Raw genomic sequence first — 27,605 nt, 5'->3', positions numbered from 1 at the left:
TTTTTGGCTCCCAGTCAGGTCAGAGCTGTCTCTCGTACTCACTCCCTTCCCGTTCACTCTCGCCTGTTCCCTTTCCTGTCTTTCTCTTGACTTTCTCTCTCCTACTCCCACTTCTTTCTCACATCTGGAGGGTATCTGCTGTGGCTGGGTGACTCCTTGCTCGCTGTGGGACAGCCTGTGTTTGGACTGGACGTCAGACTTGAGTGCATTTCAGCTAACGTGTGGAAGGGGTAAAGTAAAACTGTATAAACCAGCATGTTGCTTTTGCAGACTTTCCTGCTCCCTGCTTATAGGTAGCTGTTATGGTAAACGGAGCATAGACTTTAGCTTTATGCATCAAGGTCATTCATCCATGCATGACAGTTCTGGCATGTATATTTCAGATGACTATTTAACAGTGCAGTAAATCCACCTCAAAACCTCTGCTCAGCTCAGAAAAAGTAGAGCAAAATGAAAATATGATGACTTTCAAAATGCTCAGAATTTTTTTTCTTCACTTTAACTACAATTATATGGTAATATGAGTGGGTTGTTGACCTAGTGATGGCTTTAAACTCCTCCCTGAGCCCTGGATGCTGTTTTCAATCTAGCCATCGACAAGATTGAACAGTCAAGTGCACGTCAGGCTTTTTTTTTTCATTGTATGTGGGTGTTCCCATGCTGCTGTTTAAATGTCCTGTGTGTGTGCATTCACTTGTCAGAGTGTTTACCACTGTCCTTCTGGTGCCTGTGGTGAAACAATCTGAAAAGGTTCTTCTTGAGAGCTGCCATGGCTGGAGGTGATAAGGGCTTTTTGAAGGCTTTACCAAACACTAGCCCCGAAAACGCCACTGTCCTTTTGCTTGCCAGACAAATGAAAAGGCTACATTCATATTATTTTATGAAATATACCTGAAACTGATGTTTGTGAATGTATGATTGTTGAATGATTGTAAAGCCAAGCAAGCGAGGCGTAAGGATTGCTGCTTACGTTCCTTTTTCAAATTAGCTCTTGCAGTTGGTGAGGACTGAAGCTTCAAACTCAGCAGAGACAAAGGAGCAGAGAGACGGCTTTCTTTTGTTGTTGGCCTGGTACGTAAATAATGCAAACCCTCCAGCAATTAATATACATTTTAGATACAATATCTTTTTTGATTTTGCTAAACACAAATTGGAAATGGCACTGTAGGGAGAGATGAAGGTTGATGGGTTGAAAAAGATCGAGATATGCTTGCTTTGAAGGGCTACTTCAGTGATTTATTAACTTCCAAAACATTTAACTTGATGGTCAGATTAAAAAGAATCTCTTTTGAAGCAGCATTTTTTCTGTCTCTCTTATGGATAAAAAAAAGAAACTGGGTCCCACACTTCCCATCATGCCATTCAAAAATGTCTACCTGGTTTAAGACTCATAGAAGAAAATACTCATGTGGAAAAGTGTTTTGAACACAGTTGATAAATCAAGGACACATATTTAAATGGATTAAAACAACTGCGAGACTGCAAAAACCTTTCTGAAAAGGTTTCTGGTTGCATTCAAAACGTTTATGTGCACTAAATGTTCAGTTCTTTGTCCTTATTCCAAAAAAAGACCACAAATACTGAGCTGTTAACATTGCTAATATTCTATTACTACTTCTGTTTACATGGAGCCATGATGTCATTTGGCTACGCGTCTTCTAACTTTATTACTCTTCAGAGAAAAGCCTGTTCATAGCTTCATGTCTTTCATAATGTTTAAAAATAGGTGTGTCTCTTGTGGGCTTTTCATGAGCTTAGTTCTCTACCCGAGCCTCGCAAACTGTGTAATTGGTTTGTGTACAACTCACAGAGCTGACTGTAAACAGGCAAAAGGCAGTGTGTTGCAAACTGCCATAAAACCCCTTTTAAATAGCATTTTCTGAATTTGTTGTTTACATTTACAAAGAATATCCCTAAAACCCAGATATTGTTATTTATTTGGGCATTTGGGAAAAAGCAATTTTGACTGTTTAAATGATCTGCATCAATTTCCAATTTTCTGAATAATCTGACATTTGCATGTAAACATACTGACTCATGGGAAGGAGTTTCGAGTCTTTGATCATCAGAATATCAAGACCAAAAGTCCATTGCCACGCTAGTGACCATGCTAATATGCTCAAAGGACAATGACAAAATGCTAATATTTCACAGGTTTAATATGTACGCCATCACCACTTAGCTTTTTAGCATGCACAACTTTTGCAGTTAACAGAAAAACATGCAGGTTATTCATAGTTGAGGGTCCAATCTTTATTTTGAATACCAGATACGTATAAAAGCCGGAAACAACAAGTTTGATGGTTCACCAAACTGCACAGGCACATTTTCCATGCTTATATATTTTTCTTCCATTTCACCCCTGAGGGGCTCTGTTTCCTCCAGCCACAGTAAACATTATACAGCTGTTTTCACAGACTGAGCAGTACTCACTGTGACTCATGAATTCATTTTGACATTTAGAAAGAAACCAAATGCATGTTATTGTAGAACACTTGGCTCGACAGGCTGCCTGATCTGAGGCAGTTTCTTAGGGTGAGCAAAGTGTTGTGTTTAAAGTTGAAATCACAGGAAATGGTCAAAAATGTAAGCTTTGAGATTTTGAAGAGCTCTACAAAATATGTGTTTCGAAAAATAATAAAAAAATTCAGTTTGAACAATACGTTTTTACACTTAAATTTCACTGTTGTGAGTGAGTGAGTGAGTGAGTGAGGGAGTGTAGCAGGTGTCCTTCTGGACAGATGTCCTTCTGGACAGATGTCCTTCTGGACTTGTACAGGTGTATTAGTCAGTGCATCAACCTCATGACTTTGTCGATATTATTTCCACCTTCATCAAAAATATATTGAAGCAGATGTTTTCATATTCACTGCGACCTCTGGAGCTACTTCAGAATTATTCCTTGTCATTAGTGAGTCCTCCTCAAACAGTTCTACAATATACTGTCACTTTTTATTGGTCCCTTTGTGCAGTGCTTTTTATGTACTGAAGATTTTATTGTCAATGTTTTTATATAAAATGTACTTAATTAGCTTTAATTCGGTTCATGTTTGGGGTTAATACATACATTTTAGTGATTTACTGCTGTTATTCTTTTATACATTGCATGTCGACTATTCAAGAGGTCTGTTAAGCAACTGATTCAATACTCCAGAATGTCTGTATCTGTCCATTATGGTGAAATAAAAAAAAATCGAATTGTTAAAATGACCAGTGGACATAGAAGAAGACATGTTCAACTCAGTCCACAGACTGAGGGTACACTGCACCACTGACTGCTACAGAGCGCTAGTCATCTGTTTATTACATTTTTATTAATATTGAACTGTCCATTGCACGTCCAAATAGCGCCAACTTTGACACTGCACTTTGGTGTGAAGCCGATAAGAAGAACAGTTCACGAGATGTGTTCCACATTCAGACGTGAAAGAGCAATTCCCACATTCCCACACTTTGTCCCACTAAATTTATCAATTTACAAAGGATAACAGGACCACTTGTTTTTGAAAGATATCTCCTACAGTGATGAACCTGTAGAGATTCATCTCTAACTCGGCAGTTCCCCTCAGTGCTTCAGAGGGTTTTGGCATCTTTCACCTCATTGTGTTGAGTTTAAGGTAGATAAGTAAACGTTGCCTGCCTTTTTCAGCCACATCCCCTTTTGAGTAAATGAACTTGTTCACTATACAAGCTTGAACTATTTCTGGGTTTCTCTGCATTTTGTGGAGAGTAAATGTCAGAATGAGTTGGTTATGAGTCACCGACAGGCAGTGGGCTTCCTCGCACTTTAGGATTACCTTAATGCAAAGTGATGAGGGACAACAGAATGCTACTCCCACCACTTTATTTGGTGTCACCCAACATATACTCAATTAAGAAAGTCCTAGAGTAAAACAAAGACACCTACTATTGCTTCAGTATCAAAAAAGTAGCTAAATTGCAAGTTTCATCCATAACCTGATGATTTTAACTTTACCGCATGCACATGTGCTCGTGCAACAGGAGAGCTCAGCAGTGAACATGGCCTTTCCCAAGCCCTCCTTCCTGCGGGCCCTGAGTGTGCTGCTCTTGGCCTCGGTTTTGGTGCGATGCCAGGCCCCTCTGGACCCAGTGGAAGAGGAAGAACCAATAATGGGGACTGACATTGCAAAAGTGGCGACAAAATCTCCGCCTGTCCAGTGTCCATCAGACTGTAGCTGTACATCAGAGGAGGCAGTGGACTGCGCTGGAGTCGACCTCACAGAGTTTCCATCCGATTTGTCAGATAAAATCTGCCGTCTCTTACTGCAGGTCTTGCACACCCACATAGGCAGTAGTAGGCATTTGCATTTTGTAGTTCAGCTCAGAAAGGACTGTGTTACCTGTGCTAAACTCATCATGTTTTCCTCTCTGTGTTTTGTGTCCTGATTTCAGAACAACAAAATCGAGCAGGTAACAGTGGAGCACGTTTCCCATCTGTATCAGCTTGAGACCCTCAACCTTCAGAACAACTGGCTCACTACAGAGGGTAAACACTGTAACACAACATAAACACCTAGCAGGACTCTGGCGTACAGCAAGGGAGCAGATTATAGTCAGACAGTTGGATGCCCACATGTCCTGCTCAGCTCTGAGTCTGTGCTGACTTGTGGAGGCTCAAAACGATGGGTCGATTTGGAGTTGTTCTGCCACTGAACTGTTGTGTGTGTCAGCACCATTCTGAAACATCCTGTTGTAACCGACCGTGAATGTTGGTCTTCTACAGCTGTATCCAAACATAGATAGCGTGACTCTCAGTTGTGGTCGTCGCCATTTGTGTTTACCAGAGAGATCTTCCATGCTCCAGAATGAGACCGGTGATAGGCCTGGTCGCGTGTCACTCGAAGTGCAGGCAGCCAATCAGAGGAGTGGCTCATAAATAATGAATGAGGCATGTGAAAACAGCCTGTTCTGTCTGGAGCACCAGAGAGAGGCGGAAGAGAGGACATGGAAATACACATTGCAGTAGATTTTTTTTTTTACTTTAAACCACTGATCTTTGGGGTACCAATACCTCGAATTATATCCCAGAAAGGTGTAAAATATGGGGCCTTTAAGTTGTATTTATAGGGACCAATCTCAATACTGAAAATGCAGATGTATACAGTTTGTATATATATCAGTTTGTATATTGGTATATATATATATCAGTTGTTCACATCAGTATCACTTGAAAATGCAGAAAGTAATGCTCTGAAATGTGGATGCATGCAAACAACATTGCAAGTTCACAGTAACCCTGACCCTTACCAATATAGCTCCAGGTTGCTCTATTAGTCAACCCATTCCATCTACACTAACCACTAACAAAGCGTGAGTCATGTATTCTTGACACTGTTTGTGCAGCTAATGACAGTTGCTCATTACCATTCTGGGGATTCTAAATTGAAGATACTGTGGCTCTGTTTATTTCTGGCCAGCTGTGATTACTGCTGGTTTTTGTTTTTCTTGCTCAACTGACTGCAGCTTGCCAATTCTTTGGGAATTAAACATTTTGTTGTAAGGGGACATACTGTATGTGAGGTAGTGTGGTGAGATTGTGTAATAATAATAATAACTTTATTTGTATAGCACTTATCTAAACGAGGTTACAAAGTGCTTCACACAAACCTGATCACAGTTTGTATGTATACAAAAGAAAAGACTACATATGTTCTTACATCTTTAAGTACACTTGCAATCTGGAATCATTTATTGCCAAATAATTTTCGAATCCAAATCTTCCTAACTTTGCTGTCAACTTCCTGAAATTCACTTTGTGACAAATTGGCTGTGCCGAGAGTCAGTTAACTAAAAACTCTTCCTTTTTCCAACTGGCTCAGACAGATCACTTTCCTATTCCAGTCCTAACTTTTAGACACCACAATTATAAACATATAAGAAATATAGTTAAATATGACCAAGATCTAAAAGAGTGTAGCATAAAAATGCTACTTAAAACTGGATAGTCCATTTTGTTCATTTTGATGAAAATTGCTGGGACCATTTTGGACAATGTAGGTACATAACTCAACAAAATATATAAGATAGGTCTAGTTGCTTGTATATATTTAATGTGGAAACACAATTTATTAAACCTTAAATTACCAATTAAATCTTAAATTACCTGTTCAAAACTGTTCAGGAACATACTGAATTTGTTTTAAATGTCATGGTGTTACCAGCGCCTAACTGAGACAAAATCAACAAAGTACATAATAAACTAACTATGAGTCAGTGAACTGAAGACATCTGAAATTTGAAACTTACTAAAACAAAAACCATTGCGGTATGTTTTTCTCTTGACAGGCCTTGAAGATGAAGGTTTTGAGATGCTGGAAGAGCTAGCTTATTTATACTTGGCGAATAACAAGGTGAGCCAAATGTTTGTTCTACCAGCCGCAATCATGCAACAGCAAGTTCATCTTTTACAGTTTCATCTTCCTGTTCTATTCTGTTATAGTACCGTGACATAGTGCCAGCTGGCCGAGAGAGGTGGCAGTCATACGCTCTGTGTGAGCTTATGCTTGTAATGACTCTCAGTATGTCTGTGCCAGCTGGTCAGAGCTAAAATGTTACTGACCCTTTTGGACACAGAGAAAAGAGAAAAGATGGCCAGATTTGTTTGTGCCTTTACAGGGATGAATATGCAAACAGGATACAGGAAGAATAGGGGATTTTAAAGTGCTCCCTAAGCCTCAAAGACACCCATGCTGCTTTAATCCATAAACCATATTATAAAAAAGAGAGCTCTAAATGAACATCTAATCTCACCAGTGCTTCCCGGATTTCTATATTCACTGCTTTTTTTACGGTGAAGTTGTACTTGTGGTAAACTGTGCTGTTTCATGAAGGGGTACACAGATTGCCTTTCTTCTTTGGAGATGATGGACAAGCTGTAGCAAAGAAAATATTAGAAAAACCACAAGAATGTATTATTGTTGCTTTTCAAAACATCCCTGTTTGTAATTATCTACGGTTAGAAAAGAGTAAGAGTCGAGCAGCTTTGTAAGACTGTCCGTTTTGAGATATCATTACCATATTAGCATGCTCATGTCAAATCTCCACGTATACACTGTTTACCATGATCACCATCTTAGTGCTAACATTTTCTAATTTGCACTTATATAGCCGAGGCTGCTGGCAATAACATTTATTTTGCAGGTATTGGGACATCATCATTTTGACGTCATGGTGGCACTGGATAAAAAGTTAAAGGATGCCCAAAGTTATTAATGCTCATCTTCAGGGGACAACTAGATGTTGAGTCTTAACTAGTTAAAACTAGTTCAAAGTTAAAATTCTTGATGAATGTCTGTACCAAACCATCCAGAAGATTTTGTGTTTCCCTGGATCGTTGACAGCAGACATTTAACACAAACCACAAAATGTCTGCAATTGGTGGTCTGTCTGAATAAGTGACCAAGCGACCAACATTGTATCTCAGGAGCCCCACCACCAGCTAGGCTAAAATACCTATTTATATCAGGGAAAGATTGTGGTTATAGTTGAAAGAAAAAGTAACCTTTGACAAAGAGGATGAAAACTGCAGACTCCAGTTTCAAAGACAGACACTATTTGTCCACTAAGAGTTTTTGCAGCATCATAACAGGATATTTGTTTTCTTTTACTTGCAGCTTACTTCAGCACCAAAGGTCTTACCCCCCTCTTTGGTTAGTGCTGATTTTGCTGCGAATGAGCTTTCAAAGATCTACCCATATACGTTTGGCCATAAACCAAAACTGAGGTACGAATGTGTGTATCTGTGTAAATGTATCCCTTCTTTCTGGAAGTTTTATGTCCAGTTACACATTGCAGTATCCCTTGTGGCTCCCAGGTCTGTGTATCTCCATAACAACAAGCTGACTGATGCAGGGCTTCCTGATCACATGTTCAATGCTTCTGACAATCTGGATATCCTAACATTGTCAAGCAACTTCCTGCGGGTTGTACCCAAGAACCTGCCCTCCAGCCTTTATCGTCTTCATCTAAAGGTATGGCACCTGTACCATTGCATACTACCAGGAGAGTAGAGAATAATATAAGATACCAGATGGTTTTCCAGCTTAAGTTTGCACTTAGATGTTGGGTGGATGACATCTGTGTCTTTAACTCATGAATATGGCCACGATGCTAACATTTGGATTGTTCCTGTGGTTACAGAGTAATAAGTTGGAGAAAATCCCAGCTGGGGCTTTTGACAACTTGAAAAACCTAAGAGAGTTGTATCTCCAGAACAATCTGCTCAGCAATGAGGGCATGGACAACGAGACTTTCAGGTGGAAAAATCCTCACTCACAGACCCTCAGTGGTTAATATATTGTTAATATATTCAAGCATGCTGATGCTATGGCCCTGTGTAAAGCCTTAATGGCACCACAACGCATTGATTACAAATGAATTTATGTGTGAACTCTTGTGTTGCAGCAGCAGAGAGAAAGCAACACAGTTCAGGATCAGAGAACTGATTTGATGACTTCCTCTCCCTCTCTTCTGGTAGCCAACTGAACAGCCTGGAGTGCCTGGATTTGTCAAATAACAATCTGAGCGTCGTCCCCAAGGGTCTGCCTCGCAATCTAGTGCTGCTTCACCTGGAGAAGAATTCCATCCGCAGCATCCCCGGAGACGCTCTTATCTCTGTCCGAAACCTTGAGTACTTGCTTCTCCACAATAACAACATCCGCTCCCGTTCCATCCACCCAGGTGCCTTCCAGGTACGTTTCTCTTTCATTTCATATTCTCTTAGATCTTTCACAGAATCACACGATCGTGTAATAACATGATGATTTTATCGAGGATTTTCAATTGTAAGAAAGCCCTTGATGAGATGATATTCTCCACTGCTTCACATTTGACATTTTGAATTTCTTTGTAATAATGGATCACTTTTGAATATTTTATTTGCTTTTTCACCAGGGTTTAAAGAAGCTGCATACTCTACACATGTATAACAATTTGCTGGAGCGGGTTCCCCGGGGCTTGCCTCGACGGGCCAAGACCCTAATGCTGCTCCACAACTCGATTTCTGAACTTGGCCGGAATGACCTGGCCCTGCTTTACACCCTAACGGAGCTCAATCTTAGCTACAACAAGCTGACCAACCAAAATGTTCACAGAGAAGCCTTCAGGAAGCTGCGCGAATTGGAAAGACTGGACCTGTCGGGGAACAACTTTCACTCCATGCCCCTGGGTCTTCCGCGCAGCCTGCAGGTGCTCGAAATCAAGAACAATCAGATCAACTCTATTCCGGATGGTGCACTGACGGGCATGGAGAAGCTGCAAAAGATCATCCTGAGTAACAACCAGTTGAAACTGAACTCAGTCTACCAAGGAGCTTGGATGGAGCTCAGTGCGCTCACAGTGAGTGTCTGATGGGGGACACAGATCAGATAATAGTGGAAGACGTTAGCCCTAGTTGTCCACTGCATAAACTTACTTCTCGTAACGTGGGGCTTCTCATAACATCAATATTTCTGACAGTTATGAGGCTCCTTTTACTAGCTCCTTCTTGTGCTCCCACTGAATTTTACAAACATTGATGTTTACCATTAAAAGAGCAAAAGTAAGGCTGACTATAGCTTTTCTATGCAAGTGAATCAAGATCAACGGCACTGCTCTGAAACCAGGAAAGTGCATATTAGTGCTACTGGGCCTGTCATATACAGAGGAGAGGGTCATGTCTGTGGCCCATGGTTATTTCTGCTATTGAGTGAAAGTAATTGGTAGACATTTGGTAAAAGGACTTTGGGGACCTTGGTAATAATGGCAGAAGTTTTATCAAATACTGAAAGTGTCAGCAGTAGCCATCAAGAAAAGTATAAAAGTGTGCACTACTGAATTATCTCAGCAGCAAGCCTGCAGCCAGCTAAGCCCAAGAGGAAAACTTGTCTGTCAGGCACCACCTGCACTGATTTGTCACACAGCATGTGTGAGTGTTGTATTTAAGGTTGCAAAACTTGCATTGCAATCACTGGCAATTGGAGTGGTAATATATAAAAGTGGAGATGGCAGGCAGGAGCTTTTGTCAAGATTGCACTACAGGGTTGTGACTAATTCCTGTAAAAGGTATCTATATCACCTCCTCAGTAGCAACAAAATATAGCTTAAGTGGAAGCAAGAAACAGAACCTTTGACAGTGGCTATAAATTGTCTTGATTCTTTGCAACCTGCAGTGCAAAATGGCTATAAGTAACATATTGAGTATAAAACATATTTCTGCATATTGCCTCTTATTTAAGAATGATTTAACATACAGATCAGCGAAAATGCTTTATTATGCTTGATTATTTACGATGCCTCTTGTAATTTTAGACATTAGATCTGTCTGCCAACCAGCTGTCGCACATCCCCTCGGACCTTCCTGAGTCTCTGGAGTACCTTCACCTACAAAGTAATCGCATCTCCACTGTTCCTGCTTCAGCATTCGAAGGCACTCCGAACATCAAAGGCATCTTCCTCCGGTAAGGGCCATGCAAACTATTTGTTAGTCTCAGTCATATGTTCCTTCTAATAGTCAGGCGCTCATCAACACTCCATCCATCCAACATGTTTGTTTGCACAAACTTAGTTTGCTTCAAAGTAATTGCACGAGAATTCCATTTGGATTGATCCCAACTCAGGAAACATTATACAAGTGTGACCGAATCATAGCTGTGAGGAGATTGATGCTTTTATTTAAAGAGATAGCTCACAGAAAAAAGAAAATTCACTCATTATCTACTCACCACTATGCCGATGGAGGGGTGGGTGAATTGTTTGAGTCCACAAAACACTCTTGGAGTTTCAGGGGTAAACAGTGTTGCAGCCGAATCCCATTGAGGTAAATGGTGACCACTTGTGCGGTGTTGCGAATGTGAATTAGGCTCCAGAGGAGGATATCAAAGGACCTTTAGGCTTAAAACATGGTGTAAATAAACAGTCAGTGGGGGTAGGGAAGTGTGTCTTCAGTCTGTGGACGAGTTGGTGTTTTGTTAAGTGCCCGTGCATGGAAGTGCAGTGTCAGATTTTGTGCGATTCGGACACGCAAAATGCTCAATATTAAAAATCTTTGATAACACGGGTGACTGGTGGCTGCGACTCTTCAAAGTATGTACCAGGCATGTTGAAGACTACAGCAACAACAACTGATTCTCCAATTTTGCAATTCTGCTTACTGAGTCGAGTTTCACTGACCATTGAATAAACAGGTGAACAGCTCTTAGTGCAGCATCAGTGGCTTCAGGGTTCTGTTGACCTGCAGCAGGTCTTCACTTTCCGCAGCTCAGTTACTGCAGGCCACTGTTACATTTTCCAGAAACAAAGCTGCAACCAGCTCTACCACGGGCCAAGCAAACAGCCCATTCCATACAGGCAGGTTTAGAACGGACACTGCACTATTAAGTGGTAAATCTAATCTAGGAATATTTTGAAATTTTGGGGAATAAGCTTACTTAATAGTATGTGAGTTCGAAACAGGGGGAAACAGCTGACCCTGCCCTTTCAAAAAGTAAGGAAATCTGCCTTGCAGTACTTTTAAAGGAAACTAATTATCACATTATATTTTCAAAACTCAAGTGTAAAATCCCTGCTGTGGTTTTATAGGGGTCATGTGCTGTTGCTTTATATTAACTGTGGAGACCTCAGATTGTTATAAATCTTATGTAACTCCTGCCAAGAAAGTCAATAAGCACATTTTCATAACTGTCAAACCTGGTATTTACATTTGTGAAACATACTGTGATACACATAGAGATTATAGCCGTTCAAATTTTTGTTTATAAAGTCTTCTTTTTACATTTCAAGGCATAATCTAAACTCATAGAAAATGATATACTTTTTACAAGAAATTCCTCTTCTGTTACTAATCAACTAAATTTATTGTGTTGGACTGAGCTTCATTTTGCAGAGTACTGATATCTAATCTCCCCATCTCCTCTAACTTGTGTGCATTCAGCAAATTTTCCACTTTGGTTTGTTTCACATAGTGCAGGCTTATGCCCGCAAGCAGAGCAGCTGAAAGCAGCTGTCAGACGGCAGAGCAAAGAGGTTACAGACAAACGCTTCCAAGGATTTTGTTCTGTTTGGTTTTCAGTCTGACCTCAACCTAGCTGCTTTATTGCTCGTGTTCACGGGCCTTGACCCTTCCAGGCTGTTGTCCTCTTCATGTTGTTCATATCAGCTGCTGACCCATTTCATTCATTATTTTGCATCAGTGAAGGAAGGGGAAAAAGGATTTGTGTGTGTGTGTGTGTTTATTGCATGTCCATATGCATTGCATGTTGGCTAGCTGTTAAAGTTCATAGACAACATTTGCAAGCATTTTCACTGATGGATGAGAGTAGATGCAGTTGATTTCAGGTTAAATTAGATGAAATACTTTGATGTAAAGTGAGCACATATATGTGTTGTGGGTGTTGCTCAGTGTGAAATATGTGCTCAACAGATGGATCCCACTGTACTGATCCCTGAGTGGAGAGATGACAGATGACATTTGTGAATGTCAACTGCTGTTAAACCCTCGCCTTCTCACATACATTTCCTCTCTTTGTCTCCCATGAAGGTTTAACCGCCTGTCTGTGAACTCTGTGGATGAGAGCTCTTTCGCCCACCTGTCCAACTTGCAAGTGCTGGACATTGGCACAGCAAACACTGACCTTCCCTTTAAAGGAGACGACATGGAGGGTGATATGATGATGGAGGAGGAGCAAGAAACATAAGAGACGCTTAATTAAACTGGACTTGATTGTGTGAAGGACAGAAATATTATCTAAATGGGAATGAACCTGTGAATGTAGTTGTCCTGGTTCATTATCGTATTGTGCTGAGTGGCAGAGTCACATGTTTCTGGTGCAGGATACCAGATGAAGTTACTTTAGTTTCCATTGTATGGGCTGGTTAGTATATCTTTATATCTGAGCTTTCATATTGTATTGACTGTTGCCGTACAACATCTTTCTATCGTTTACATTTTGTTATTCTGCTTTATTCTAAGAAAAATCTATTCACGAATTTTCCTTTGAAAATGTCTCTGTATCAAAATGAAAAATTAGTTTGCACCTTTAAGCAGATGTTTATACTTTGTGCATCTTAATGCATGCTTTCATTTGGTTTATGGCTGTCCCTTCTCCCTGGCTTACTCAATTGATTTTACTAGAAATACTGTGAAACTATTTGTGTTTTAACAAGAGTGGCCAGATAAGCAGTTGGACTCCCACTGAAACCAACACACCCACAGTGGCTGTTGAATGAAACACTGCAAGTCTCAAACATGGCTTTATTTCAATTTGAATGAGTAATCTATTGGTTAGTTACTTTAGAGCAGTCAATCAATCTCTCGAGCCAGAGGTGATTTTATTATATCAACCCTCCAAAAGTCTTAAGTATTTATTATGATATTAAGTAGAAAAGAAAAATAACAGAGCAAAATATAACATTAAAGAACCTTTAAAGTAACAATCCTTAAAATTGTCAGTACAATAAATACTTATATATACATATTTATACATTTTTATAAATATTCATTATATAGGCACTGTATTCCTTAAAGGTTCAGTGTGTTGGATTTAGTGGCATCTAGCGGTGGTGTCACATTTGCATCTAGTTGAATACCCCAGAGACTTAACCCCACTCCAAGCGTGTAGAAGAAGGAAAGTCAAAAGGAAAAAATATATATTATGAAAGGTCCTTTGTGGAACCAGTGTCCAGTTTGTTTGTTGTGGGCTACTGTAGAAACATGGTAGACAACTTGGAAGAGGATCTTCCAAGTAGTCTACCATGTTACCTGATGTAGATAGAAAGGTCTCATTCTAAAGTATGAGAATGCAATAATTCTTAGTTTCAGGGATTTTACAGACATGAAAACATCTGCTGATACATCCTCCTAAATCCTACACACTGGACCTTTAAGTTTAAGTTGTTATGGTTACTGGCAGTGTTCATTTCTCAGGTGGCATACACTGCTCAAGAGATCACAGAGCATGGTGCCTAGACATCCTGATGTGTTGCACAATGCAGTACAACCAAGACTGTTAACTAAAACATTGTGACATCATAGATTAGCGCAAAAATTTGTTGGCCGTGCTCAGAAGCAGATCTTTTTGCTGTTCTTCTTCTTCTTCTTCTTACATTGTCAGTTGTGTGTCTGTTGCTCCCAGCGTCCAATACATGTATCATACAAAAATGTACATTCTGTTGCCCCCAGTAACTAAATCAAACCAGGACTGAAATCGTAAGGTTTGCAAGTTTAGCTTGACAATTTTGACCTCATGAATAATTTGAATTATTAATCTAATTAAATTGGATCTCTAGAATTTCTCTTTCAATTGACAAATTGTAATAAGAGTGCTGTTTCAGCACTACTTTCAAATCAATCCGATGGTGTTTAGTGTGACACACAGCCAGTGAAGTATTTGTTTTGGTACAGTAATATCCATTAAATGCAGTGATTTACCTACAATGTGGAGGATGTTAGACATATCTTTTCAGATTCTTTAACTTGTGAATGACATATTCAAAACATAAACCGATTTCAGCTTCAATGCTACTTCAGTCTGCACCAGTTTTATATAAGAAGATGGAACGTATTTAGATATGACATTTAAAATATCACTCACTATATTGCTATGATTTCAGTGTCACTTTCACATACAGCAGTATTGTACTGTCACATATACGGTCATCAAACACACCAATAAATAATTTGAAAAGACTTTGCATTTCTGAACATTCACCAGAACATCTGATCACTATCTCAGCAGGTTCAGCGTCACTGATCATTTCTGCAGGTAGTGCAGATATCGGTCTCATTCTGGCGCAACCAGTCAACGGCTATTTTGCTGCAGCACACTGAGCTTCTCTCAAATAATCTTGGTGACTCACTATGCACCCAAGTGGGAAGAGAGATGTGGGAGATGGTGTGACGATGAAGAGCCAGCAGTGCACTGATGTCTTCAGCCAACTAGTCATTTATAGCTTAGAAAGGTTCCAAACATTGAAATGACTCAGTGGCAGCCATGATAAGAGCCGGTCCAATTTTTGAAATAGTACGGAAATGAGCCTCAGTGCTTCCCTTTTTTAATCTCCTTTAACATAAGGTACACAGGTCATCCTTCATGATAGGAAATGATAATGCTTTCCAACAATTCCTTGTGACAACCACATTTATCATTGCCACACATTAATAACATCCATTACATTACATGTCTTTTTTTTTTCCACCATTCACCATCGTACAATTATTGGCTAGTATTGTCAGCGCAGTCAGATTTTTTTGGCACCAAGTCTACTTCACATCTTTCCTTCACCTCATGATGTTTTCTGTTGAGGTAGTTCTATAATGCTGGTGTATGTTTGAGTCTTCATTTTTCTGGTAAGTGTGTTTTTAAGTTGTTGTTTGAGATCTCATGATTGACAGCTGAAAGTGACTGTGATTGGTGGGGTGAGTGGACTTGTACGACCTTGATACCAAGACTCCGCCCCTTCATCACTGCTGCACAGACTCTGGCTCCAAATGACGTCAGCAGCACAAGATAACACCATCTGCATCCAGGATGTTTTTGACATTGTCATCATCTTTGTTTACAGTTACTGATCCCCACTCACACTTTGTGTTGAGTGTGCTCGGACATGGCTCCAGATCAGGAGGATAACAGCGGAAACATTTTGCTAAAACACATGGTGTAAATGACACAGTTTCAAATCGGAAAGTTTTAAAGTTCAGCCTGAGGTAACAAGGTATTTTTCCAAATTTAGAGTGTGCAATTTGGTGTAGGAGTGTTTGATCTGTAAGAAAGTGAGACAGAGAGTTCCTGCGAAAATCTGAACTCTGTGGTTCCTCACATGTACACAGTGAAGGCATATAGCTACGAGAAAAAGAGGTACTTGTATGAATGAAGCAGGTTAAAAACCTCATGTTGTGGGTGGTGCACCTTGAGAAGTAATTCAGTCCTGACAGTGTTTAACTACAAGATCTGTCAAACTCTGACTGCTGCAGCCTCATATTACCTCTGGCTGAACTTTGCAATGTACTTTTGCATCGCCTGAAGACTGTAAGCCGAAGTCACTCTGCATCTAGAGCGCACTAAATTCACTTGGTCCACAAATTCCCACAATAGAATAACCGTAACATGTTCACTCATTTCTTGTGACAAAACTAGGCTGCAAAGCTTTGCTTGTTTTATGTAGATAATAAAAAAAACAGATGATGATGCTCAACACTGATGTATGATATATAACAGTAAAATGTTCTGATCACTGTGCTCACTATACAACAAAGTAATGAACAAAGGAATATAATTTGTCCCCCATGTATTTCTGTGAGGGTGTCAGTACTTTATGGAGGAATACAGAGACCAGTACGTGTTTCCACAGACACAGAGTGTATAATCACAGACCTGAAAACATCCAAGCCTAACATTCACATGAATGACTTCAGGCAGTGGATCATGTCGACAGGTTATATCAACCAGTGCATCAGAAGTTCATGTGCTGTTGGTATCAAATGATACAGGCCATCGCAAACAGAAGCAAATAAACTCACTCACACTACATACAAGAGCCACTTGGTTTACGTTACATTACCAGTAGATGTTTTGAGGCTGTTCAAGTGCCAGGGAAGTTTAACTCACTTAAAATCTCTATCCTACTGCATGTTTGTACGCTAAATCATGACCACAGTAGAAGTTTGGTGAAATTGCTTCTCCTGTTCCTCAGTCAGCCTGTAGCACCACCAGCGTTGTTAAGGCAAAATTAAACAATTAGGACATTTCACTTTGCCTCCTTGCCATTCAGCTCACACCAGACTCTTGCAGTCCTGACTCGTCTCTTATATGACTCAAATAACTGGCTGTTTGCAGTAGTATAAAACAAAGTAAACACTTGTCTTATTAACATGTTGCACAGAAAACAAAAAAGAAACCAGCAAATCATATAAAATGTAGATATCAAATAGAAATCAGTTCATCAATGTAAGTACTCACGTGTGCTTTCAGAGTCTGGGAGTTTAGTAGTTCAACCTGAAGGTCCAGACGAAGGACATTTAATATTTATAGAATTATCTGTTCATTTTAATCAAACACATGCTGTGAAGATGAGCTCAGTCGTCCTGTCCTCCCACCTGTACTGGTGTTCTTTGCTCCGAGGCTCTGATCAGCACAACTACACAGTCAACACATAAACCTCCAGTGGGAGGCTATACGTTGGTCTCAAGGCCATTCATGTCAATGGTGCACTGTTCTTTGCCCTTCTTCAGGTGCCTTGGAGGAATCGGTGGCTTCTTCCTCTCTGTCAGCGGCCGCACGCCCTCTTCAAGCTGCATGAGCCGGGCCACGTCAGGAGGGAGGAGCTCATGTTTGATCCCTGAGGAAGGGGGCCGGTAGTTGCCATTGTTGTTGTGACAGTTCATCAAAGGTGGGGTGCTCAGGGTGGGTTTGGTCTCGCAGATCAGTGGCACCTGGGGGGGTCAAGGGAGGAAGTTGTGGGATGATCAGAGTTTAAGATGTAAGGAAGGAAACAGAGATATTATATGAAATCATAAAATTGAGTTTGACAATAACTTTTCAATAACTGCAACGAAATGAATCCTTCCTTCCTTAATTTCTGCTATTATGGAGTATTTACCAAAAACTAAACCGGATAAGTAACATGTGGCAGAAAATAAATCTCTGGCCATACCAAAAGACTGTAATTAAAGATGGACGACACATCTCCACTTCCTCTTGTTTTAGAAAAATGAGGCTAAGATATCATGATGATTCACCCCGTTCTTATTGCATCAAATATTGAAAACCAAACTTACTGGGAAAAGTAAGGTTTTGACAAATAAGAACTACCTAAAATGACAGAGACCATCTTTGAGAGAAAATTATTTGACGTGTATTTTGACTTTTGACTTTGGTCCATATCCCATCCACTAACATGGAGGAAGCATGTTTTTTAACCAGTACTACGCAGAGCCATTATGAGGTGATCAAGATGATATGGCTTCTCTTATGGAAGTTGTCATGACGTTCAACTTTATATACAGTCTATCCAGCAGTGTTTTCCAAAATACTTTTTAGTTTTGGGGGGTTTTGTGGGGTGTGTTGGGGATGCCACCTGTAAACGTAGTAGAGGTGATGCATTTTAAAACTACAACATTGTTGTGTGGCTGTAGCTTCAGTACTGCCAGCACACTGGGGTCCATATTTCATTGTAACAGCTTGATCATGCAAGTGGACAGCTCTGAGTACGTCACTTCACACCTGGCATTAGAAGATGTCTCAAGACATATCTCGAGGGACCACTTGCGATCGGTTCTCACTTTCCTGCTCTGTATGCAGATACACATGTGGATCCTTTCTGTTATCAAAGACAAAACTAAGTTTGTGTATGATCCTGTTACTTTCTGCAGAGAAAATACCCTTAACTCACCCCATCTCCCTCTTGCAAGAAGTCTTTCCTGCAGATGTGTGCCATGATGCCTGTAGCCAAAGCATCGCCCATTACATTCACCATGGTGCGGAATCTGTCTCTGTAGAGGGGGTAGACATCGAGGAGAGAATATGAACAACCGGACCAGAAACATTATTTCATACACTATTTCTGGACATTTTGGCCTGAAGGAAACTGACATGATTAAAAGGGGACTCATCTGTTTTTGCTCTTGTTTGATTAGTTTGAATCTGTTCCGCAAAAGTGATGGAGGTATACACACATGGTACTTACAGTGCCCAGTCTACTGCAATAATAAGAGTGATGTCATCGGTTGGCAACCCAACGGATGTTAGCACTATCACCATGGTGACCAGTCCGGCTTGAGGTATCCCTGCAGCACCAATGCTGGCTGCAGTGGCTGTGATGCTGGTAGAGAAATGGAATGTCAGTATGATTATAGAACGAAACCTTATTCCCTTAATTGATACAAACCCTCACATGTGGCTCCCTCTGAGGTTTCTATGTTTTTTTCCCCTGTTAATACCGGGGGGGGGGGGGGTGGGGGTGGTTTGGTAGTTTTTCCTTGCTCTTGTTGAGAGTTAAGGACAGAAGATGTCGCACCTTGTTAAGACCTATGAGACAAATTGTCATTTGTGAATATGGACAATACAAATAAAATTTGATTTGATTGATACATATAGTAATAGTTTATGCCTAGGGACTACAAAAGGAAATTGACTCTTTGTTTGAGATTTAGGAATTTATGTATTTTAACCATTTCTAAACTACCAACCACCTTTTCATTTCATTGATGTTTCCACAAGAGTTGTACTTCGACTCTTAATTCATGTAATTGCAATTCTTAATTCTTATCACAGAACATTGCTTTTCTGACTTTGTAAGTCATGGGGCTATTTTATGACCGTGCCGCATGCTGCAAGCACATTTAACTGACAAAAACAATATATTGAATTGTTGTCTTTAACATTTGTTGAGTAATTTGCCTGATGCTTCCTTTTTTTAATTAAAGCCATTCGGTGAAGTGGATAGAGATAATGTTTGACGCGATATAAAATTAAATTTGAAAATTCTGGTGTGGCGCCCCATGTGGTCACATATAATATAGACACTGGTGGACTAGGCCAGTATCCTCCAGTATATAATATTTTTTTCATGCCAAGCCAACAACATCAATGCTTCAAAACTGTGGTGATGCATTTTCTCCTCCTCCATATTCCTAAATGGTGAGTTTCAGGAGTTAAGTGGAAAACTTCACATATTAAGGCTCCTGGTAAGGCAGGAAGGACACAAGGACACAAATGGAAATCAAGGCAAGACTATTGTGCCGTCCTTGGTCCAACATATGTTTAGAAGAAAAGCCAAAGTGCATATCCAAGCAAAATATGTGCAGGTACAGGTCATTCACTATAGGATTAACAAAGGAGTAAGTCACATTATTCAGCTCCTAATAACAACTTGTATTCTTTTATTTAACAAAGCAATGTTTCGATATACGCAGTAACAGGAAAACTGACTTTTATGAGTTTGGTCTCCTGCTGCTCTAACATCCTCTGCACATCCAAGCTTGGCAGACAGCAAAACATGTCAGTGCATCCCATTCTACTCTTACCCATATTGTATGGTCTGAAAGATTGTCTTTAGAAAAATGAGAAAGATCTGACCATCACATCTAAGTTCCCACACACAAAGATTTTCAATTAGTCTCAAACACAGTTTACCCTGCTTTAGTATTGTTATTGCTCACTGAGCCAATCTTTTTAATTGAACCACTCTATTTTATCCATGGGCTGTTTTGATGAGAACTTACTCATAGTACAAACACTTCAAATTATATGAATGTTTTTTTTTCTTCTTCTTTTTGGAAATCAATCAAAAGATAAGCCTGGCCTCATTTTGTTAGCAGATAACAGAATGGACTAATAACTTCTCCACAGAGGCCGTCCCTCTACATGTGGATTAGTCCCATCCTCTGTGATGTCAGATGGTGCGTGGTGTCTATAATAGTGGACAGTGTGTGGACAGTGAACTGCATGTTGTTGCACATGTGAAGTCTGGTGCAGATCCGGAGGTTGAGGATGATGATCCCACCACTCATGGCAGCATGCTAGTGGTGGGGGAGGTGAGTTGGGATCAGAGGTCTCCCGGTGGCGTGACTGGGACATGGTGGTTTATCGTGGCCACATGGCTCTTTTCAGACAGAGATAAGCGGATATTTTCAATCTACAGTTGCTTTATGAAATTATACATAAAAGAAACATCCATTGGCGAATATAGGGGAGGATGACAGCTACAAAAGATGTAATATTTTAATGTCTTAATTTATGTTTGTAGACAATCTCTAAAGGAGAAGATATGACCGTGCCCTCACAATGATCGGCCATCTGGAGTAATTTCAATTTTCTTACTACATGCATAATTTTGCAAGGATATTGAATATTTTATAAAAAAACATTACATAAGTGTCTGTTAAACTACTGTGTAAAAAATGATTCTTATTCTTATTACTTAATCAAACACATATGTTCGCATTCATATATTTCAGAAAACATTTCCATACGTTTTATCTTTTATAAACATTCCTATTTTACGCATTCTCAAATTCACCAGAACCACCAGCAGATGAATGTGCCCAATTAGTATACACAGGAGTTTCACTGCAGTGGTGTGGTTTTCCTCATAGCTTATTGTTGATGTACGTATAATCCCTGGATTTCAGGGTTTGAGTCCCTCCTTCATTTTGGAAAGACAATCAGGGGTTTACCGTTGTCCCTGTAGCAGAATGACAATGGGTGAAGCCAAACCATTACCCAGCACTGACTCTATGGGGTTAAAACCGGATCTAAGACACTTAAAGGCGATAGTGTGCTTTGATTAAAGAGCTTGTTGGATCATTGCAGTGTATGGAAACTCCTCCCCCAACACATCTCCCATGGCAGAAATATCACTTCTCATGATTGCAGCTGTGTGCAACACCATGGAGATACTTTTGACGAGAGACTGAAGCTTCACACAGATACATGTAGGAGAAGGGTCCTTTAAATTGAATTGTCATCTGCTATTGAGCTATGGCATCACCCCAATATTTTAAGTTCTGAGAAGAAGCAAGTCCGTACTTAGACATGTGGATTTGAAGCATCAGTATCAATCTATAGTAAAGTGGTGACACTGTACATTATATATTCTAGTATTAAAAAAAAAAAATTATGTGCAAAAGCTCTTGTTATTTTAACATTTTTGTGTAATAGGAAACAGATATTGTGGCAGTGTTGTGGCATCTAAAGTGCAATTTTTCCATTCATGTGGCCCTGGCTTCAGAAATAGAGTGCTCTCTATTCTGATGAAGCCTTTATGTGAGGACGGTCCTTTAACACCTTCAGATGAGACAATCATCTGTAGCCTCCCACTTCTATTTTCTGGGATGATCTCTATGATCAGACACCACACTGTAGCTGGTGGAAACTGTTGTCCGATTGCCACCAGTATGAGATTCAATCCTTGGTTTGGTTTCTTTTTTTGAAAGTATGTGGGTGCTAATCATTTCAAACTGCTGGTTCAGATGCTCATCAATGACTTTCTGTATGTTTACAGTGATCTTTGATTGCATGATGAAGAGCAGGACCTTTTGATGACCAATTGCTGGCTCTTCTGCACAGCTGGGATAGAAGGCTGAGTTATCTCTACTGTTTGATGGCATAGTGTAGTAATAACCCACAAAAATAAGTAATTGATGCTCATGAAACAATGTGAACATCTTTCGAAATATACAGATAAATGGATAAAAAGTGTACATAAATAAATATGGCACATTCATTAGATAAAGGAACCTCTAATCCATCATCCAACCTACTATTTACTCTCCCATGTGTCATTAAATTAAGTGGATATGTTAAAAAACCAGAGACATATATATTCCGTGATGATTCTGCTCTACAGTTTAAAGGATTTATTGTTGTTGACATCATTGCTTTCAAATCCAATGATATCTTTCCCATGTTAATGAGCTTACAAGCGCAGATGGTATAGAGCACGGTCCACTGACCTGATGGTGATGATCTGGCCAAAGTCCAGCTCATAATTATTAACTTGTGCGATGAATATCGCTGCCACAGCCTCGTAGAGAGCAGTGCCATCCATATTGATAGTGGCGCCCACGGGTAGCACAAATCGGATGATACGACGATCGATGTGATTGTTCTCCAAGAGGCACTTGAAGGTAATAGGCAATGTGGCAGAGCTGAGGAAGACAGAGAAGAAGAACAAAGAGCTCAGAAGATTCAAAAGTCAATAACATAACCGCTTCTCAAATTGTCCTGAGTATATCTGCTAACAACTGGGGACTATTCCAGTTTGTTGTGGTGAGAGAAACAGCTGACACTCTTACGAATAAGAAAACATGCGATCATGTTTGTAAGACATTCAGCATGCACAGATGTATCTGACTGATCTGAGCCCAGCTAACACATCTCGAAGATCAAAGCGTTTATTTACATATATACAGGCGTGTACAATGAAATTCTTTCTTTGCCTTCCACTCTGAATACCGTGTTTTTTAAGAGTTAAAAAATATCAAAGTATGACAAATAAAAAAATATGAATATGTACAATAAAGCATTAGGGCAAGGTAGTGCTATAGATTTATGTTCTTATTGAGTCTGTGCAAAACACTCATTGCAGAGTGAAGGATCTGTGTGTTGAGTCGGTCCAGGCTGGTGTCAGGGCCAGTGAGTATTTGACCTATTTAACAATCTGATGGCTGTTGGATAGAAGCTGTTCCTCAGTCTGGTGTGAACAGTCTGTGTTGGAGCTGGGTGGAGTCCTTAATAATGGAGCAGGCTGTTCTGTGGACTCTGCGGTGGTAGATGTCCTGCAGAGAGGCTACTGATGTCCTGACAATCCTCCCAGCAGTCTTTACCACTCTCTGCATGCGCTTGCGGCCCATTGTAGTGGTGCTCCCATACCACACAATGATGTAGCTGCAGAAGTTGCTGAGGATCTTTGGTGACGTGGCAATTTTCCTCAGCCTTCTCAGGAAGTACAGCGGCTGTTGTGCTTTCTTGACCAGCTGGGTGGTGTTTAGTGTCCAGGTGAGGCCATCACTGATGTAGACGCCCAGGAATTTGAAGCTGCTCCCCCTCTCTCCCTCAAGCCCACGGATGATCAGCGGTCGATGAGTTCTTCCCTCCTTTCTCATGTCCATAATCATTTCCTTGGTCTTGTCTGTGTTGAGGGTGAGATTGTTCTCCTCACACCATGTCAACAGACTTGCCACCTCACTTCTATATGCTGTGAACAGTGTGTAGAGCATGGGGCTGAGAATCCATCCTTGTGGGGTGCCAGGGTTCATCACGACGCTGTTTGATGTTGTATTTCCAATTCTGACAGGCTGCGGCCTGCCAGTGAGGAGATCAGACAGACAGTCACAGAGTGTGGAGTTGAGGTTGAGGTTTAGCAGTTTGTTAGTGAGCTTGTAAGGGACGACTGTATTAAAAGTGGAGCTGTAGTGTATGAAGAGAATCCTGATGTAGGCATCTTTTTTTCCAAGTGGGAGATGGCTATGTGAAGGGCTGCAAAGATTGGTACCTCTATTAGGTATGCTGCTCTGAATGTGGGCCAGAACCACTCTCTCAAAACACTTCATGAGGATTGGAGTTAGTGCAACTGCCCTCATTCAGACAAGTCACTGGGCTCCTTTGGGAACTGGGTTGATGGGGATGGTTTTGAAACAGGTGGGGACCGTGGCCTGTGAGAGAGACAGGTTGAAGATGTAGGTGAGAATATCTGCCAGCTCTTAGCACATGCCCTGAGGGCACGCCCAGGGATGTTGCCCGGCCTGCTGCCTTGCAGGGGTTAATTCTCCTCAGGGCTCCATCAGCTGAATGAATGTATGATCTTAGCCAGTCACCAAATACTGTGGTCATCAGCTCCATTATACCACAAGCTGACTACGCACCTTCTCCAAGAACAAGGACTGGATTCACATGGAAATGCTTTCAAATTTATTTGACCAAACCAGTGGTTTTGTGTGTTTTGTCCAATTTATTTCAAATCGCAAAGCATTTCCAACATGTGCTGTTATGTTTTAGATTTCCAGTTTGCTGCTCACCAACTTCCAGGCAGCCGCTGGCTCTCGTCCATTTCTGTATGGGATTAACAAACCAATCTGTGTACCACAGTGAACATAATGTCTGCTTTTACATTAATGTGCTATATCCCAAACTATCAACCACATGTGCATGCAAAAATGTGGCCCTGACCACACGCACACACACAAAAAAACGCACACACATGCACAAATGGATAAGTGCCAGTCTAATCAGATGAGCGGAATGCTTCTTTACATTCCATTCTCTTCCCCCACACACCAGATGTTTTCCCAACATCCCTATGAGGCTTTTTACAGTCATGTTCCTGTGAGTTGTTATGAAAGGAAAGGATCTGTAGCATCAGGACTGTGAGATGTATTGAGATTAAAAAACGACAAAATAAAAAATCGTTTACATCTCTTTTTCACACAAGATAAATTAATTGAGTTTCTTCACTGTATAGAAATTGTCTTTACCTGGAGGAGGTTGCAAGGGCGATGAGCAGAGCTTGCAGGATTCCCCGAATGTAAACGATGGGGCTCTTTTTGGTAATGAAGAAGTACATGGAAGGCAGGATGAACAAGCCATGCAACACCAGACCGAACACCACAGTGATGGCATAGAAACCCAGCTTCTTCCCCATGTCTGACGGATCACTCATCTCCAGGATCTTACCGGCCACCAGGAACACGATGCCAAATGGGAAGTACCTGAATGGGGAGTTGGTCAATGTCAGAAACAGTAACTGTGAGGTCTTTGTATACAACTTAAATAACTTACTGACAGATAGTTGGGTTGTTGAGCGACATCATGAGATGTTTGTACAAGTGTACAAACGATACAATCTCAAATGAAATAGATGAAAAATGTTCATTATCATAATGAAAACACCCTTTTCATCACATCATCTCCTAAAAATCATGTTTTTATACAGCTAAACTGCAACGGCAAATATTTTTGCAACAAGATTACATTTTCTTTTATAGCTTTGTGTAAGAACTAGACTACTATCAAGTTCTGTCTCCAAAGAAATAAGGGGGCAACATATTCACAAGAAGTCGGTGTGTCTACCCCTATCGTAACAAATAAGGAAAGGCCCAATGTTGCATCACAGGTTTATAGCCTATCTGCATTTACTACTTTTTGTTGGGCTGAGGGCAGAATGGGCACTAAAATGACTCATTATCACCTCCTCAGGTACTAAGTGTTTTCAAATGTGACTACTGGGGCACGATACACAATACACAGATGTTATTTTTACACATTATGTTGATGAGCTTTATTCTTTTTTTGGGTGTTTTAAACTTAAATATTTATAAATAGCTTCTTTAAATGTGGGGTAAGCGATTTCAATCCAAGACACTTTTGGTTGAATTCTGCTAGACTCTGTGTTCTGTGTGTGTGCTCTTAAAAGATGTGGTTAGAGTACACAGCCCTGGGAAACAAAGAAATCTGGACAACCCGAACAGCACAACACTGTTCCAGCCAATCAACAACAAGTGCATACATGCTTGTGCACAGGACAGGGGGGATAAAGGGGCAGTGGGAGCGAGACAGGTCTCTGAATCGGAAACAGCGATTTCCATGGGAATGGTCAAGTATACGATAATAGTACATTAATCGTCTTTCTTGGAGCAATATGAATATGAATATAACATGTGGACACATCACCTGTTACATCTCAAACAAGATAATGTAATCATTCCTCTGCCTTCTATGATCGATGGATAGTAGGATAGTGTCCCCGGATAATGTACATCACCACTTACAACTACTGTTAGCCACTGGAAATGCTAACACCACCTCACAGGACCCACATTCAATTTCACAGTAGCACTCCAAATGCTGAAGTATCACATATTACAGTTAACCCAAAGAAGATAACAAAAGGGTGACGACCCATGTAAACATCTTTGAGCCGTTTCAACAGAGGAGAGACCACCGAGAGTTCACAGGGAGGAAAAGTGATGAAGAGGTTGCTCTGTTGTTTGTCAGGTGGGTAACATTAAGTCTCTTTGGCTCACATTGTGCCGTCCCATTTGCTGATGTTTGTGGTTGCTAATTCCTACTTTCTGTGATCAGTGGTTTCCTTGGCCATGCACGTGCATGAATGTAGGGAGGTGGAGCTTCTGAAGGAGCAGTGAAGGGAGATGTGTATTTGTTTTGGTCTTGGGTTCAAATGCCAACAGTCGTTTCCAAGAATCGCTTACCCCACCTTTAGTATATTGAGGATATGTTGTTAATATGCATATTAAGATCTGATTACAGAATTTATCAGGAAAACATTCACAGACAATATTTTTTTTCTATCAAAATATCAGATCTTGTAGTTCATTATCAACTTTTAGTGACCCATCAATTTTGTTATGTAATGTTTAGACTCTCACAGCACTTATATATGAGGTTAGGGAAGATTGTGCTCTGGTTTAAGTTCACAGTCGTCACAGAAACAAGATGCCTATTTATATTTAACCAGGGGCCTGAATTACAAAATACCCAGGAGGTCTCATTATGCTGGTTATGAACTCGATAAGTAAACCCAGGTTTTACGACTCTAGATATAAGCGTCTAACAAAATAATTTTGTTTGTGTTTCCATTGCATTCATGTGAAATTTACATGTATTCTCATTGTGTGACAGTTTTAGCCTTATTTGCAACCCTGATGAGTTCAAGTTCAGCTTGGAGTAAATAAAAAATAAACTTAAAAATATACTTAGTATTGAGTAAGTAGGTTGATTTTCATATCTTTACAATACACCTTGTACAACACGTTTATTTAACTTCTACTGTATATTAATATCAGTATACAAATGCACAATGAGGTTTGGAAACAAGTCTGACACTCAATGAAAGTAAGTACAAAACCAGAAAGAACAATAAAATGTAAACTAAAAAGAGCCATTGTTCTGTTTCTGTTGAGCTGCTCTGCTTCAGCCACAGTGAACAGGTAATAAGTTAAGAAATGTAGGACGATACAGAGCAGACAGTCTGTGGTACTTTGGTTATGTTCGGCTCCAGCAGCTGTCAATGGTTTATCATTCCATCCAATGAGAATCTATATCTTTCATAAAGATACTCATCGGAGTAGGATTTGTTGGTCTCTGAAGACCCTT

The 27,605-nt window shown here is 40.3% G+C and overlaps 2 protein-coding genes across 5 annotated transcripts in view; one reads left to right on the top strand and one right to left on the bottom strand.

Annotated features, from left to right (window-relative positions):
* Positions 1–81: 81 nt before the first annotated feature.
* podn (podocan) lies at positions 82–13,003 on the top strand. 4 transcript variants are annotated; one of them, XM_034581946.1, is made up of 12 exons: positions 92–230; positions 989–1,071; positions 4,003–4,290; positions 4,414–4,507; positions 6,307–6,371; positions 7,635–7,744; positions 7,835–7,991; positions 8,161–8,276; positions 8,498–8,711; positions 8,914–9,357; positions 10,309–10,457; positions 12,536–13,003. In XM_034581946.1, the coding sequence occupies exons 3-12, from the start codon at positions 4,021–4,023 to the stop codon at positions 12,690–12,692; spliced, it is 1,776 nt and encodes a 591-aa protein (XP_034437837.1). In that variant the 5' UTR covers positions 92–230; positions 989–1,071; positions 4,003–4,020; the 3' UTR covers positions 12,693–13,003. The 4 variants fall into 4 exon arrangements, with proteins under 4 accessions (XP_034437835.1, XP_034437839.1, XP_034437837.1 ...); XM_034581945.1 differs by having other exon boundaries at positions 3,979–4,290; XM_034581944.1 differs by lacking the exon at positions 989–1,071 and having other exon boundaries at positions 82–230.
* A 1,484-nt stretch (positions 13,004–14,487) lies between these two features.
* slc1a7b (solute carrier family 1 member 7b) overlaps positions 14,488–27,605 on the bottom strand; it is a 41,081-nt gene continuing 27,963 nt past the window's right edge. Inside the window, exons 7-11 of the mRNA XM_034581949.1 lie at positions 24,968–25,201; positions 22,448–22,642; positions 18,679–18,813; positions 18,385–18,484; positions 14,488–17,425 (exon numbers count right to left, since the gene is read on the bottom strand). Of these exons, the coding sequence (XP_034437840.1) occupies positions 17,165–17,425; positions 18,385–18,484; positions 18,679–18,813; positions 22,448–22,642; positions 24,968–25,201 (925 nt within the window). The 3' untranslated portion in view covers positions 14,488–17,164. The remainder of the gene's footprint in view (positions 17,426–18,384; positions 18,485–18,678; positions 18,814–22,447; positions 22,643–24,967; positions 25,202–27,605) is intronic.

The sequence above is a fragment of the Hippoglossus hippoglossus genome, chromosome 4 (assembly GCF_009819705.1).
Source record: "Hippoglossus hippoglossus isolate fHipHip1 chromosome 4, fHipHip1.pri, whole genome shotgun sequence".
NCBI classification, from domain to species: Eukaryota; Metazoa; Chordata; class Actinopteri; order Pleuronectiformes; family Pleuronectidae; genus Hippoglossus; species Hippoglossus hippoglossus.
The sequence above is the reverse complement of the archived record's forward strand: the minus strand, read 5'-3'. Positions and strand labels throughout refer to the sequence as shown.